Source organism: Glycine soja, chromosome 13 (assembly GCF_004193775.1).
Source record: "Glycine soja cultivar W05 chromosome 13, ASM419377v2, whole genome shotgun sequence".
Classification (NCBI taxonomy): domain Eukaryota; kingdom Viridiplantae; phylum Streptophyta; class Magnoliopsida; order Fabales; family Fabaceae; genus Glycine; species Glycine soja.
Window position 1 is genome coordinate 18355758 of NC_041014.1, and position 17166 is coordinate 18372923.

The 17166-nt window shown below is 36.6% G+C and overlaps 1 protein-coding gene across 1 annotated transcript; it reads left to right on the top strand.

Annotated features, from left to right (window-relative positions):
- The first annotated feature begins 892 nt into the window (after window positions 1–892).
- LOC114381658 lies at window positions 893–1844 on the top strand. The gene is made up of 2 exons (XM_028340900.1): window positions 893–1195; window positions 1566–1844. The coding sequence occupies exons 1-2, from the start codon at window positions 893–895 to the stop codon at window positions 1842–1844; spliced, it is 582 nt and encodes a 193-aa protein (XP_028196701.1).
- Window positions 1845–17166: the final 15322 nt, after the last annotated feature.

The following is a 17166-nucleotide window of genomic DNA, read 5'->3' on the forward strand; positions in this document are numbered from 1 at the left end:
ACTTTGCGTGAAAATGACATTTTTTTTAACTGTTGGGCATAGAGATTGGCAATCTGTATGACCCATACGGATCAGTAATCCATATGACATTTTTTTGTTTTTTTTAAATTCTATATTTATATTTCTGTTTTTTTTTGAATTTGTTTTGTAATGTAATTTTTTTTGTATATTAGCAATAGTTTTAGTAATTTTATAAGTATTGATTTGGTGATATTATTTTATAGTGGTATAAAAACAATACAAAAAAATTAGTTTAATAATTGCATTGGTAAAAAAATTATAATAAATATATACGAATTTGGAAATAAAAATATTGTAATATTAAATTTGTTTAACTTTTAAAAAATATTGAAACCAATCTTTAAAAGATATTAACTTTGTTAGTTTAAAAAAATATCGAAACCAATATTTAAAAGATATTAAATTTATTAGTTTTTTAAAATATTATGCAGATAATGGTTAGAGCTAGAGGTTTCAGACGAGCTTTAGGTTGAGTAAGAGGAAAAGCCCTAGGGAGGAGAGAGGTTAGTGACGATGATAATGATGCCCCCCAACGACAAAGGCCTACCGCATCTGCCCGTAGGCAGCAACAAGAGGCACGTGTTGTTGAGGATCCTCCTTACGACTACGGAGGAATTAAACGAAGAGCAGCAATAACCACCTATTGAAGAAGGTGTTACTGATGTTGAGGGTTTTCCAAACGGACCCCATGACACATCAGTTTTGAGAGATTTTGAAAATCACGTTGCTTTGAGAGTTTGGAATGGAAAGGTATATAAATCTTTAAAAACATAAAGCACGTAGCTTAGAACTTGTTATTTTTTTGTTACATGATTGATATTATTATTTCTAGGAACATCCTGAGCTTAAGTTATCTTCCCATGGAAGGAAGATGGCTAAGTTCGACAAGCCTGCTCCAGAGATTGAAGGCCATGTGGCTGTCAGTGGACTAAGTCCTTCGATCGCATGTTCCCTAGATACGGGCGATCGAGGACTTATGTCTGCTATCGTGGAACGCTGGCATAAGGAAACTAGTAGTTTATATTTGCCCGTAATAAAGGTGACTATCATCTTGGATGACGTGGCGTCGTTGTTGCATTTGTCGATCATAGAGGCATTCCATAGCTTCAAGACGCTTCATGTCGATGATGTTGTCTATATGTTGGTAGAATTACTTGAGGTCAACGATGTAAAGGCAAGAGATGAGACGATTCAATGTCATGACTCTTATGTTTGACTATCCTGGTTGCGAGACCTGTATTAGACGAAAATCAACACATGTCACTGGATCGTAGCAGCGCGAGCGTATTTGTTGCATCTGCTTGGATGCACACTCTTTGTTAACAAGAGTCCCACACACATGCACGTGGTATTCTTGGATGCATTGCATGACTTGACGTAGAGTGGGACTTACGCTTGGGGCGCAAAGAGCACGACGAGGTAGTTTACAGGATATATCACTATGTTACAAGTTAGTTGACATATGAATAAAACATTTTTTCATTGGTGTTGGTTATTATATGTTGTTGCTTATTTTAATGAATATGTTTGCAAAATATTTGTAGTGTTGGATCTATGAGTATTTCCCATCTATTGGTTTTGCCATAGCTGTCGAGGATTATGACGAGCGTAGACCGTGTGCATGCCGATGGACCTCTGGCAAGGTGTTACCCGTGTGGACGTATCGTAGGCATCTAGACATGCTGACCCCTGATGTTGTGTGTTGGATTACATATGGTGACCACCGTTCATTTAGAAAATTTGATGTCATCTCCTTATTTCCCGACCATCTCAGATGGAGGCCCTTGACGGTCATTCATCGACCGAAGAGGGTTGTACGATAGTTTGGATACATCCAGACCATTCTACTACATCTTGTTGCGCCTTCAGCTTCTGTTGAAGAAATGGCTGATAGATGGATGCAGTTCAGTGACTATGTTGCACTTGTGGGGCAAATATCTGTAGTGCCTAGCTAGTGTTCGTCTGATTACTTGGAGTGGTTCTACATGATTTCACATCCATTTATGACTCTGGCATAGCCAGAGGATCCTCCTAGAGTTCTGCCAGTTCAGCAATATGACACATTTGTTGAACCAGATGTGCCTCAGCAACCAAAGGCGACAACGACACATGATGAACCAGACATTGATGTGCATCTTCCTCGACATGCAGTGGTGATATTTTTTTTTCGTATTTTGTGTTTGTTGTTTTGTTTTTTATTTTATCACTAACAATTTTTATATTTGTTTTTTTCATTTACTAGGATGGTTATGAAGCAATTGCTACTAAATTGGAAAGGCTACTAAACCTGAGGATCTTAACCGAAGGAACAAAAGCTTATACTATTGCTGAAGAATGTCTAAGCATCGCTAGAAGCTACATTGGCCAACCAACTATCGGCCACAGATCGAGGCGTAGGCGGTGTATGAATGACCATTGAAGTTTTTTTTTTGCTAATAAGTTATTTTAAATTTTGTGGATAATTTTTTTATTTGGTACATTTATTTATTAATATTGACATTTGGTTAATTTATAAATTTGTTATGTTACTTACAGACACATTGCTAATTATTTTATGCAAATTTTTGTTATCTGTTTATCGTTAATTAGTCGTTAATGTTGATTTGAGGAATAAATTAATTCGTCCTTAACAAATTACGAATGTATGTTTGTTATTTTCAAAGTACTTATTTATGTCCTAACTTTTTTAAGTTATCCTAACAAAGCAACACAATTAGTGGAAATAACATGCATAGTGTAACAAAATGTCAACACAAGTAGTGAAGCAATGACATATCTCATATCCGTAATATTCATCCATTTGTCTATGGTAACCTACATGTAACAGACAACAAATAGATGTTATTTAAATGTTATTTTAAGAAAAAAGTGACATAACAATAAACTTATGCACCATAAATAATCTATCAACAAGTAGGGAACACTTTAATTCCTTAAATCTCTCTATGTCACCAAGCAGGTTGATATACTCTTCCAACCGGCTTGTGAGTTCTTTATGCAGATCTTTGCGCACCAATGACCATGAATCTTCACCCATACCCAATAAGGAAGGTATTGCACGATAACCACGGTTACCATTCTCTTTGACATCAATAATGTTTTCAACAGAATCCTAGATGCACGAATGAAATTGATCCAACATTGGAATATTTCATCTCTGTATTGGTTGCTCAGGAAATGATGCACTACGTTTCACAGAAGAATTACTATTTTGCACTAAGTGTAACACATCAACATACTCTCAATAAGACAAATCATGTTTTCTTGACTTTTGTTGTCTAGTTAGCGGTTTTTTTGGAGCACCTTTGGTCCTCACCTTTTTTGGAGGAGGACACATAAAGTTTAGATCAAGATAAGCAATTTCTCGAAGCTTTATCTTCAAATGTACTTTTTCCACAAACATCGAGTTTCTCAAATCGCTTCGATATGGTTCCATCTCCTAAATTATGGTCACCTCAGCCTCACATAACCCTTAATCTGAAAAACTGAGCCTACACAAAAAATGTGGATTGTCTCTAGTGGTATAGAGCCACCAACATATTTAGACTTCTCACATGTACATGGAAGACCATGGGTAGTCCTCATGGCACATCCACAATGTGAAAGGTTTTTGTTTGCATAAGTTACACACTCATACTCAACAACAATTTCATTTAAAGTGTACCTTGATACCAATGCCAAGTAGTTTTTTGTACAAGGTAACTTTAAACACATGCCCAACGACGTGCGTACTTGTCTCAAAAGATGTTTTAATTTGGGGTGTTGAAGTGTCATCATGTTGTTCATTGGTTCCCAAACATTGCATATGTCATCAATGTTGTTTCGTAGAAGTCTCTTTAATGACCAATGAACACTCTCAACCCTACAAATGAAATATACAACAACGCATATACAACCACAACATTTTCAATTAAGTCAACACTTAAACAAATCAGGACAAACAAAAAACAATATTCATACCTGTTAGTAGTTGTGTTTCCTAGATGCATCACTTTATTAGTCCATGCTTTAACAAATTTTTCTTTGTACGGAATCACCCATGTTTGGCACACATAGTCGACAAACATAGGCCACGGAAAGCAAGCCATTTCAAAGTTTTTAAGGTACTCATCAAAATAACTCTCACATAGACAGTCAACCAAACTCCCCCAAGCCTTCATCACATAATTCCATGCATTTTTTTTACCCACCAGCATTTTGCACCTTCCTGCCTTCACATTCTTGTCAATGTGAAATCAACACAACAAGTTTGTAGCATCCGAGAATACAGTTTTCATTGCATTCATCAAAGCCAAATCTTTGTTGGTAACAATAACCCCAAGGAGTGCATCAACTTTCATGAAAAGACCCTGAAACTGCTGTAGAGCCCAAACAACATTATTAAGACGTTCTCCCTCCAAGTAAGCAAAAACAGTGGATAATGTCATTTCTGTTGGTGTAACACCAACAATATCAAGCAATGACATTTTGTACCTATTTGTTTTGTAGATACTGTCAATAAAAAAACAAATTACAAGAATTGATTAATTTGACTGCATCAGGATGACTCTAGAACAAGTCACGTATAACATTTTCATCCTTTAGCCTATAACAGTGAATATATTGATCTTGGTGAAGTAGAATCATGAGTTGTTGCATTTCGGAGTTACTCTCTCTTATGAAAATACTACATATTTTCATTAATATATTCAATTATAAAAAAATAATATTATAATTAAACAAATGACTAATAAATATCATATAAATTCTAATAAATACATCATTCAATTAAATATCAAATTTGTTTAATTATCATTTGTTGTAATAAACATCTAAATATATCATTTAATTAAATATCATATTTGTTTAATTTTCGATCACTGTAATAAACATCTAAATGCATCATTCAATTAAATATCATATTTGTTTAATTATTAATTGTTGTAATAAATATCTAAATACATCATTCAATTAAATAACATATTTTTTTTAATTTTCAATCAGTGTAATAAACATCTAAATACATCTTTCAATTAAATACCAAATTTGTTTAATTATCAATTGTTGTAATAAACATCTAAATACATCATTCAATTAAATATTGTTGCAACCTACCCTTCAGCAGGACGGCGAGCGAGACTCAAGGGTGCGTCTTCCAAGAAAGGAAAACATGTGGGAGTCTCCACTAACGTTTATTTGAGAAAAACGTTAGAAAAAACCAAAAAAGGGTCTACGAATTTTAAGAATTAAGGTTTGGGAGTTGTTTACGTGCGGGAAAAGGTATTAGCACCCCATGCGCTCGTTACAAGAGACAACAACCTTTAATCGAGTGTGCAAAATCATGACTTCAATATTTATTTTATTTTCCCTTTTATGTTTTTTACTTTTTGTGGTCGACAAGAGAGTGACCCTTGCTCCTACGTATCCTCAAGTGCGATGAGGAACTCAGACCTACGTAGTTTTTAAAAGCAAGAAAATTACGCGTAGGGTTTATTTTAAACTTTTGAAAGGTTTATTTTAACCGATAAAAGTAAAAGAGACCGTTAAGGCGTTGGACCTTGAACTGATTCAAGCGATTTTTATGGATAAAAGCTTGGTTATGTGTTGATTTTAATTTGGGTTTCACTTATTTACTTTCAAACTCATTAAAAGATGACTTGCGAAGTAATTGATCAGTTGAAACTTTATTTTACAATGATAAACCAAGATTACGGCACAAACGATCGGTTGAAATTTTATTTTACAGTGATAAAGTGAACTTACGACACAAATGATCGATCGAAACTCGCTTTACACAAAGAAATGAGATCACTGATGGTAGAAGAATGAAGATGAAGATGTACAAAGCAACAAAAGGGACCTCTAAGGGTGCATAGAGTGAATTCAAAACTTCAAAATAAAAATTAACCGATCGATGAACGAAAAACGAAAAAAGAACGATGTAGGAATCGGTCACGAATGCAATTCGGAAGTGCCTCGGCCTTGTTTTTTCTTCTTCTTTCTCCTTCTTCTCCTTAATTTCACTAAATCTTTCAATGTTTGAAAGTTTGAACCCATTACTTCAACCCCTTCAAGCTTATTTATAGGAAATGAGGGGAGGAGGTTGAACAACAGCTCGCTCAGGCGAGCTATTGCTTCAACCTGAAGTAACCTTGCTCGCCCAGGTGAGTTGGTTACTGTTGGATCGAGTGGCCTCAAAATAATTAAGAATGGGGGGTTGAATTAATTATTCCTAAACCTTTACTAATTAAAAATTACTCTTTTAAGGCTTTTACTAACTTGTTAAGAGAATGAGGAGTAGAAGAGAAAACTTAACAGAAAGTAAAAGCGGAAATTAAATGCACAGCGAAAAGTAAAAGAGTAGGGAAGAAGGAAACAAACATACAAGAGTTTTTATACTGGTTCGGCAACAACCCATGCCTACATCCAGTCCCCAAGCGACCTGCGGTCCTTGAGATTTCTTTCAACCTTGTAAAAATCCATTTACAAGCAAAGATCCACAAGGGATGTACCCTCCCTTGTTCTCTTTGAACCTAGTGGATGTACCCTCCACTAGAACTGATCCACAAGAGATGTACCCTTTCTTGTTCTCAGTCAAACCCAAGTAGATGTACCCTCTACTTGTACCACAAAGGATGTACCCTCCAATGTGTTGAGACAAAGATCTCAGGCTGTTAAACATTTGATACTTTGTGAATGGGGATAAAAAAGAATTCTCAGGCGGTTAGTCCTTTGAACACTTTTGTATTAGGGAATGGGAAGAATCAAAAGAATTCTCAGACTGTGTCGTTTTGAATTCTTTGACAAGGGAGAAGGGAGACACAAAAGAATTCAGGCGGTTAGTCCTTTGTTCTTTTGGAGAAGGGAGAAGAGAGACACAAAAAGAATTCAGACGGTTAGTCCTTGGCGAATTCTTTTTGGCAAAGGGAGAAGAGAATGAAAAGATGAATAGCACAAGTTTTCAAGGTTTGGAAAACCAGAAAACTTCAGAAAGCTTTTGGTACAAAGAAGAAGAAGAAGTTCAAAGGGATTCAAGGCTTGTAAAGGATTGTAATGAAATGATTGGAAAAATATTCAAGATTGTTGAAATGCAAAACAAAGCCTTGCTTTTATAGACTCTCCATGTCTGGTCAAGAAGACCATTCAGAAGAGTTATAACTTTTAGAAAAACTTAAAACCCATTTGAAAAAGTCAAAACCTTTTTGAAGAGTTACATCTTTTGATTTTTTCAAAAACAGTCACTGGTAATCGATTACACAAAGCTTTTAAGTGAAAGGATGTGACTCTTCACCTTTGAATTTGAATTTCAACGCTCAAGGGCACTAGTAATCGATTACCAAAACATTGTAATCGATTACAGCCTTTTGAAAATAATTGGAACGTTGTAAATTCAGTTTGAAAACTTTTTCAAACTCATTTTGCTACTAGTAATCGATTACACCAACATGGTAATCGATTACCAGAGAGTAAAAACTCTTTGGTAAAGGTTTTGTCAAAAACTCATGTGCAATTCAAAGTTTTGAAAAAACTTTTTAATACTTATCTTGATTGAGTCTTTTCTTCATTCTTGAATCTTGAGTCTTGAATCTTGATCTTGATTCTTGAGATCTTGAATCTAGAATCTTGATTCTTGATTATAGGCTTTCTTCTTGAGTCTTGAATTCTTCTTGATTCTTGAACTCTTGACTTGTTCTTGATTCACTTGAGTTGTTCTTTGATCTTTGAGTTTTTTGTTCATCACCTTTGTCATAATCTTTTATTGTCATCATTGTTATCATCATAACACCTTTGAATCACATTCACCATGAAGTCTTGCTTCTACAGTTACTTCACCCCTAAGTCTTCTAGTGGCCCAGGCGAGCCAGAGGCTAGCTTGGGCGAGCCAAGGGTCTGAAAAAGCCTCCAAATGACTCTTTTGCCCTCCCTTTTGGGTATTTTTCATATTCCTCTTTGAAACGTCGAAAAACCTTTCGGATTACACGACAACTGGTGTTAAGAAACTCAATTCGGCTAGCAAGAATCAAAACTTTAGCAAATGATTATCCCCAAACGAAATTAGGGTCTGACAAATATCATATTTGTTTAATTTTCAATCACTATAATATACATCCAAATACATCATTCGATTAAATACCAATTTGTTTAATTAATTATTGTAATAAACATCTAAATACAACATTCAATTAAAAATCAAATTTGTTTAATTATCAAATTTTGTAAATAAATTAAATGTATAAAACAATTCTAAATAAATTATAATTTTAAAAAAATTCAAAACATACGGATTTTCAATCCGTAGGCAATCCATATGAACAATACGGATTGTTAATCCGTATCAATCATACGGATTGTCAATCCATTTGTTTTGAAAAAAAAATACGCACTTTTTCTTTTCCGACGATGAAAAACCTCCGAACTTCACCGTATATCCGTAAACAACGCACGTACACCACCTGCGACAACAAACGCTCACAAAAAGACGCTAATGGAAACAAGTTACACTAAAGGAGTGCGGTTTTACAAAAGAAAAAAAAAAGGCATTGTAGAAATATAGAAACTAATATGTTATTTATAACCAAAAATACCCATAAGAACATTTTTGATATTTTGGAAAACTGTTGGGGGTACCAACAAAAATTCTAGGTGCCCCAAGTAGTTCCCTAACAACTTTGGTGTATCCTTATTTGATGTTCATGTGCATTTTGTGACACACACCAATCGAATTTGTCCACTTCTCTATTTTTTCCACGTAAGTGAGTTGCCTATCTTTAATGTGATTGTTGTCCAACTGAAGGACCTAATTGTAATTTAAAAAAACTTTAATGATAGCCCAAAATTCATTTTAAATTTAAGAGAATATTTGACTTTTCAATTTATACGTGTTGGAGAGAAGGAGAGAAAACCAAGGAATCATACACACTCAAAATGATGAGATGAATATTATTGAAAACTGAATTACACATTAGACCATTTATATAGTCTAAGTACAGACTTAATCAAACATAACAAACTTAACAAACTCACAATTACACATTATATCTAATATATTCTGAATTACAACTATCACACCCCCTTAATTCAGAATCTCTATAGATGACACTCCAAGCTTGTGTCTCAATACTATGAAACTGTTCACCTTCATGCCTTTTGTGAGAATATCCGCAAGTTGCATTTCAGTACTATAGTACTTCAAGTCAAGCTATTTTTTGCTCACTTTTTCACAAAGAAAGTGAAATCTTGTCTTTATGTGTTTTGACCTTCCGTGTGCTATTGGATTCATGGCCAACCTGATAGTGGATTTGTTGTCCACATACAATTCAATTGGCCTCTGAATTTCTATCTTCAATTCTTCAAGTACTTAGCCACAGTGCTTGGCATGCAGCATAGCATGCTGCAATGTACTTAGCCTCGCAGGAAGATAATGCCACTATAGGTTGTTTCTTTGAACACCAGCTTATTGGTGCACCTAGGAACTTGAAGAGATATCCCGTAGTGCTCTTCCTTTCCACTTTGTCTCCACACCAGTCTAAGAAACCCATCAACATAGTTGTAGATTCTGAAATTCCAACCAGGTCTGTGAGAGAGTTTGATTAGAATCCTTAGGAAATAGAACACCATAGTTGAGTGTTCCTCTGAGATATCTCAAAATTCTCTTAGCAGCAGCCCAATGAGAGTCTTTGTGATCAATTGGTTCAATATCTACCAAAAAGGCAAAATGCATAAACTCATTTGCTTTCCTCTTTACTTCTGCCTTCTCTTCATCATCTGCCACTGCAGCTTGCCCAAGGATGTTAGGCATATCAACATGATAATCTTTATACTTCAAAGGCAAGTGCTTATCTCTCTGTGGTTTCTGATGCACAACAGCAGGTTCCTCATGATAATCTTCTGTTTTTGCTGCTTCACTAAGTCCAGTCTCATTGTTCTCTTCTCCAAACAAAGTGCTAATAGTGCACTTCCTCTTCCAGTCCTAGGAGCCATCTTCATCAATCACAACATCTCTACTAATGAAGATCTTGTGAGTTAAAGGATCATACAACCTATAGGCACCAGTTAAATGATATCCAACCAGTATCATAGGTACACTCTTGTCCTGAAGCTTTTTTCTCTTCTCACTAAGCACGTGCTTGAAACATAATGACCCAAACACTCTCAAATGCTTCACTATAGGCTTCCTTCGTGTCCATACTTCTTCATGCACTCTATCTTTTAGCTTCTTTGTGGGACACATATTCAAAATGTATGTTGCAATGGACACTGCTTCTGCCCAAAAATCTGATGGCAAGTGCTTCTCTCTTTCAACATACACCTTGCCATGTTCATCATTGTCCTGCTCCTCCTCTCAGCCAAACCATTATTCTGAGGAGTATAGGGAGCAGTGATCTCGTGTATTATACCATGATGAGTACAGAAAGATTCAAAATCATTGGATGTGTACTCTCCTCCACCATCCATTCTAATGATTTTGATTGACTTTCCACTTTGATTTTCACTCAACACTTTGAACTCTTTGAAAACAGAGGGCACTTCACTTTTGGCTTTAATCAGGTATAACCACATCATTCTACTAAACTCATCAATAAAGGTTACAAAATATTTGTTACCTCCAATTGAAGACACTTCCAGTGGGCCACATACAGCAGAGTGAACCACTTCTAGCACTTCATTTGCTCTTGCAGGTTATTCTGATTTGAAAAAGTTCCTGGGTTGCTTGCTTGTCAAGGATCTCTCACAAATCTTATTAGGAACTCTGATCCTGGGCAAGCCCTCAACTAACTTTTGTGACTGAAGTAGATTCAGTCCCTTGAAATTCAAATGCCCAAGTCTTGAATGCCAAAGCCAGCTCTCATCTTCATTGGCAGTTGATGCCTGACACTGCACATCAACATTATTCATGTTCACCTGAAAAGATCTATTTCTAAACAATGTGACTTTAAACACTCTCACATCATTTGGATCTAGAAAATCTAGAAACTTGTTCTTTAAGGATGCTGAAAATCCTTTCTCAAGAAGCTAACCCAAGCTCATCAGGTTACACCTTATATCTGGCACATACATCACCTCTTCTATTACTACAAGGCTTCCATTACTCCTTCTGAAAGCAACATTCCCAATTCCCACACTTTTGATAGTATTGTGATCTGCAAACTTTATAATGCATTTCTTACCATCATCAAGACTCACTAGCCAGCTCAAATTACAAGTCATGTGATTTGAGCAACTAGTGTCCAAATACCATGTTTCTGAATCTCCATTACTGCTAAAGTTGCAGGTGGTTGTCATTAATACAACTGCTTCTCCATCTGAATCACTTTCACTATCATCCTGTTGCTTTGCTTGTGCCATATGAGCCTCATTTTTATTGTATTTCTTCTTCTTCTCTCTTACATCTTTACTTCCACATTCATTTGCAAAGTGTCCCCAGCCTTGACAATTGTAGCATCTGATCTTACTCTTGTCAAACTTTCCTTTTCCACCCTTATTACTTGATCCTGGTTCCCTTTTTCTCCCATATGATATTGATTGATCCTGATCAGAATCAGTATGATCATGTTTGCCTTGAAATGAAGAGTTCTTTCCTTCGTGCTTGTTGCTCTGCCACTTAATATTTCCTCTTTACTTCTTGTTCTTTCCTCCTTGCTTCTGTTTCGAAGCATATAGAGCCTGATCTTGCAATTTTACTGGGCTTTTCTCATTCATTTTTAGCTCATGTGCCTCTAAAGAGGCTTGCAGCTCTTCAATTTTCATCTCAGATAAGTCCCTGGCCTCCTCTATTGCAACAACTCTCCCATCAAATCGAGGAGTAAAGGTTCTCATCACTTTCTCGACCAAATCTTGATCTTTGAATTTTTCACCACATTCTTGCATTTGGTTCACAATTATGAGCAATCTTGTGAGATAATCATAAACCCTCTCATTGTCTTCCATTTGGAGGAGCTCATATTGTCTCTTCAAGGTGTTTAACTTCACCTTCTTTAACTTGTCATTACCAAAACAAGCCTTTGCAAGAATGTCCCATGCTTCTTTCAAAGTTGTGGCAGTAGCGATCTTCTCTAAATGTGCAGAATCAACGCATTGATGCAAGAAAAAAAGTGTCTTACGATCCTTCTTCTTTAAATCCTTCAACGCTTGTCTTTGAGCATCTGATGTGGTGGCTTTAGGTTCTTCAACTCCATTTTGAATAACCTCATACACATCCTGAAATCCAAAAAGGGCCCTTATTTGCACATTCCATTTGGACCAGTTTTTCCCATCAATAACTGGTAAGTTTCCAGGTATGTGACCATTCATGATGTTGTCTTGATCGATCTTCACAAAAACTCTTCAAGAATTCGCCAAGAATCTTACACAAGATCTGAAATCACATGAATCTTGAGAATCAACACTCAACAAGATCGCTTCACTCACAATCTCACAGCTCTCAACAGTTTACACTTGAAGGATCCTCACAGTGTTTGATTCTCACAATTCTCTCACACTGTTTGCACTCGCACTCAGATTTTTCACTCAAGATACCAATTCGGTTGGAGAAAAGGAGAGAAAACCCGAAAATCATACACACTCAAAATGATGAGATGAATATTATTGAAACTGAATTACACATTAGAACATTTATATAGTCTAAGTACAGACTTAATCAAACTTAACAAACTCACAATTACACATTATATCTAATATATTCTGAATTACAACTATCAATACGTGGGTGACAGTTATGTTTGCATTGTAGAAAGATAGCAAAAGCCGTACTTTCTAACTAACTTTAGAGAACCGCAGCTTTGACATTTTTTTTTTCATTTTGAGTGTATTTAAATTTAAATTATAATAGAAATCATATTATTTGTGAATTTTCTCTATAATAATAATTGTGTGGTTATATAATATATATATATATATATATATTACATGCTTGAAGCTTTGATTTTGTGAGGAAGAAAACGGTTCACTTACTAGCTTAGCTTTATTACATTCAAATAACACATATATACATACAGCAAGAAGAGGAGAGAGACAGCTTAACAAGACAAGACATATTGTTGTCTTCTACCATAAGCTAAGCAGGAAATTAGGTAAGATAAAAAAAATAGAAAATACACATAATTCTAACACTCCCCCTCAAGTTGGAGCATATAAATCGTATGCACCAAGCTTGGAGCATATAAACTGAATCTTAGGCCTCCTTAAGGACTTAGTCAAAATATCAGCTGGCTGATCATTAAAATTAATGAACTCAGTGACAATTTCTTTGGACAGTAGCTTCTCTCGGATAAAGTGGCAGTCAATCTCTATGTGCTTGGTCCTCTTATGGAAGACTGGATTTGAAGCAATGTGAATAGCAGCCTGATTATCACAGTATAACTTCATTTGCACCACTTTGCAGAACTTTAACTCTTCAAGAATTTGTTTAACCCACATAAGTTCACATGTAACCATAGACCTGTATTCAGCCTCTGCACTGGATTAAGCAACAACAGTTTGTTTCTTACTTTTCCAAGAAATAACATTCCCTCCAATGGAGACACAATATCCTGATGTGGATCTTCTATCCATGGGACAGTCAGCCCAGTCTGCAACACAATACCCAGATATTTGTGTGTTACCTTTGTCTTCATACAACAATCCTTGTCCCGGAGCTCTCTTTATGTATCTAAGAATACATATAACAACATTCCAATGATCAGCACGGGGATTTTGCATAAATTGGCTCACCACTCCAACAACAAAGGAAATATCAGGTCTTGTAATGGTGAGATAAATTATTTTTCCCACAAGTCTCCTATATCTTTCGGGGTCATGATAAATTTCACTTTGATCTGCCATGAGCTTCAGATTCAGATCCATAGGGCTATCAACAGGTCTACAATTCTGCATGCTTGTCTTCTCCAAAATGTCAAGAGCGTACTTCCTTTGTGAGATCACAACACCATCTCCTGATTGAGCCACCTCAATACCAAGGAAGTACTTCAAATATTCTAGGTCTTTGGTCTGGAAATGATCAAATAAGTGCTCATTTAGCTGGACAATCTTAGTAGCATCATTCCCTGTAATCACTATATCATCAACATATACTATCAAATAAACACATTTCCCAGGGGATGAATGACAATAAAAAATAGAATGATCAGCTTCACTTCGTTTCAACCTAAAGAGTTGAACAATATGACTGAATTTACCAAATCAAGCCCGAGGAGATTGCTTCAACCCATAGAGGGATCGATGCAGCTTACACACAAGACCATACTCCCCCTGAGCAACAAACCCAGGAGGTTTCTCCATATAGATCTCTTCCTCAAGGTCACCATGAAGGAATGCATTTTTAATATCAAGCTGATAGAGAGGCCAATGACGCATGGCAGCCATAGCAAGAAACAGACGGACAGTAGTGATCTTAGCGATTGGAGAGAAAGTGTCACAATAATCAAGGCCATGTACCTGAGTATAACCTTTATCCACTAAGCGAGCCTTAAGTCAATCAATCTTACCATGAGGCCCAACTTTAACTGCATAAACCCATCTACAACCCACAACCTTCTTGCCAGGAGGAAGGGGAACAAGTTCCCAAGTACCACTATGTTCAAGAGCCTGCATTTCATCAATCATAGCCTGTCGCCATCCAGGATGACTAAGTGCCTCATGAATATTAGAAGGAATAGAATGCGAAGATAGAGAGAAAACAAAGGAAGAATATGAAGGAGACAAACGATGATAACTTAGAAAGTTATAGATAAGATGAGGATTACGAGAGGATCTAGTACCTTTGCGGATGGCAATGGGCCAGTCCGAATCAGAGGGATGAGAAGTAGCAGGATCTATGGCTTGTGGATTGATTGAAGGAGGAGGAGAAGCTTCAGATACTGTAGAACCAACCGGTTGTGTCTTGCATTGATATGTAAGAAGTGGTGGAGGAGCAACTTCAGGTGGATGTGGTGGAGAAGATGGAACTTCATTGACATCTGGGTTTGAGGTACCTAGAGGACATGAAGAGGGAATCGAAAGAACATTCTAGATGGAAGAAGAATGGTCCGTAGATGATGGAAAGAAAGGTGTGTCTTCAAAGAAGATTACATCTGCAGACATATAGTATCGCCTGGTAGATGGAGAGTAGCATTTGTAACCCTTTTGAAGACGAGAGTAACCTAAAAAAACACACTTGATTGCTCGGGAAGAAAGTTTATCTAAACCAAGGGAGAGATCATGGACAAAACAAGTATAACCAAACACTTTAGGTGGAACATGGAATAAGTGGTCATGAGGGAAAATGATTGAGTGAGGAATTTGATTCTCAAGGGAAGAGGAAGGCATTCTGTTAATTAAGAAACAAGCAGTAAGCACCGCATCCCCCCAATGGTGTGAAGGAACTTGATAGGCTAACATTAGTGATCATGCGGTGTCAAGGAGATGACAATTTTTCCTTTCTGCTATACCATTTTGTTGTGGTGTGTGGGGACATGTAGATTGATGTAGAATTCCTTTTGAAGATAAAAAAGAAGAGAAATCATGAGAGAAATACTTTTTGGCATTGTCACTTATGAAAATCTTAATTGTTTTTCCAAATTGGTTTTCAATTTCATTGAGAAAGGACATGAAGATAGGCAAAAGTTCAGATCTGTCTTTCATTAAATAGACCCAAGTACATCTAGAAAATTCATTAATAAAAGTTACAAAATATCGAAAACCAAAAGATGTAACACGACTTGGTCCCCAAATATCAGAATGAATGGTAGAGAAAGCTGAATTACATCTTTGAACAGTTTGTGGAAATGATGACCTAACATGTTTTCCTAGTTGACAAGATTCACATTCTAAGACTTGAAGATTCTTCAGACTAGGGACCATCATTTTTAGTTTTGGTAGACTTGGGTGACCTAGACGATCATGCAAAAGTTTGGGATTTGAAGTTGCTGAACAGGAGACAGAAAAGTTGGACTTAAAGTAGTAAAGTCCTCATGATTCACGTCCTTCTCCAATCAGTCGACCCGTGCCATGTTCCTGGATAACAAAAGAATTAGCGGTAAAGGTTACTGAGCAATTTAATGAACGAGTTAACTAACTCAATGAAATTAAATTATAGGGACACTGTGGAAGAAACAAAACAGAATCCAACTTCAATGAGGAAGATAAAGATACTTGACCACTCCCTTGAGCTGCAACTTTGGAACCATTAGCTACAGTAACAAGATGAGGAATTTTTGGAAAAGAAATGGATGTAAAAGAGGACTTGTTACCAGAAATATGATCAGAGGCACCTGAATCAAGTATCCAAGAACTGGGAATGTCAATAGATTGAGAAATACATGTTGTTGAATAACATGGTACAGAGGAAGATGAAGTCTGGCTGCTGGATTTCTCGGATTTCAGCTTCAGATACTCCTGATACTCTGTATCAGAGAACTTAGACTCTGATTTTTCTGTCTGAGCTACCTGAGCTACTTTGACAGGGAAGCCATGCAGGGAGTAACAATTCTCTTGAGTGTGGCCCATCCTCTTGCAATATGTGCATTGAGGACATCCACTCCTTCCACCACGGCCTCCTCTATTGTTGCGACCTCCTCCTCTTCCACGAGATGCAGCCATGGCTGATGTTTCCTCAACTTCAACTAAATTTTCTTCTTTCAGAGCTTGAGGCACGCGAAGAAGTCTAGTAATGAGGGAGTCCATTGACGGGACTTGGTCACCTGCAAGAATTTGGTCACGCACATGATCAAAATCTGAATGTAGACTTCTCAAGATAAGGACCATGTAGAACTTGTTCAGCTTCCTATTCACTTCCTCCAACGATTTTGCTGCAAGAAATCTCTTCAGTTCTTCCACTGTTGCTCTAGCTTTACCTACATGCGCAATCATATCATGGCTGGTTTGTTTGAGAGCAGCAACTTTCTGGGTTGCATCAAACAAACTTTGAATGTCGTTGGAAAATATCTCTTGTGCCTTTTTCCAAAAGGAACAACATGTTTTGAATGATCTAAGGATCTCCAAAACATCCGGTTCAACAGATTGCCATAGCACTACACACAACTGAAAATCTAGCTTTTCCCATTCAGCTCTCTTGTCATTTGGAACAACATCAACTCCCTTTTCCAAGTGATCATGATATCCTTGGCCGAGAAACCATAACTCCACGGAAGCAGACCAAGACATATGGTTTTTCCAGTTGAGTTTGGAAGT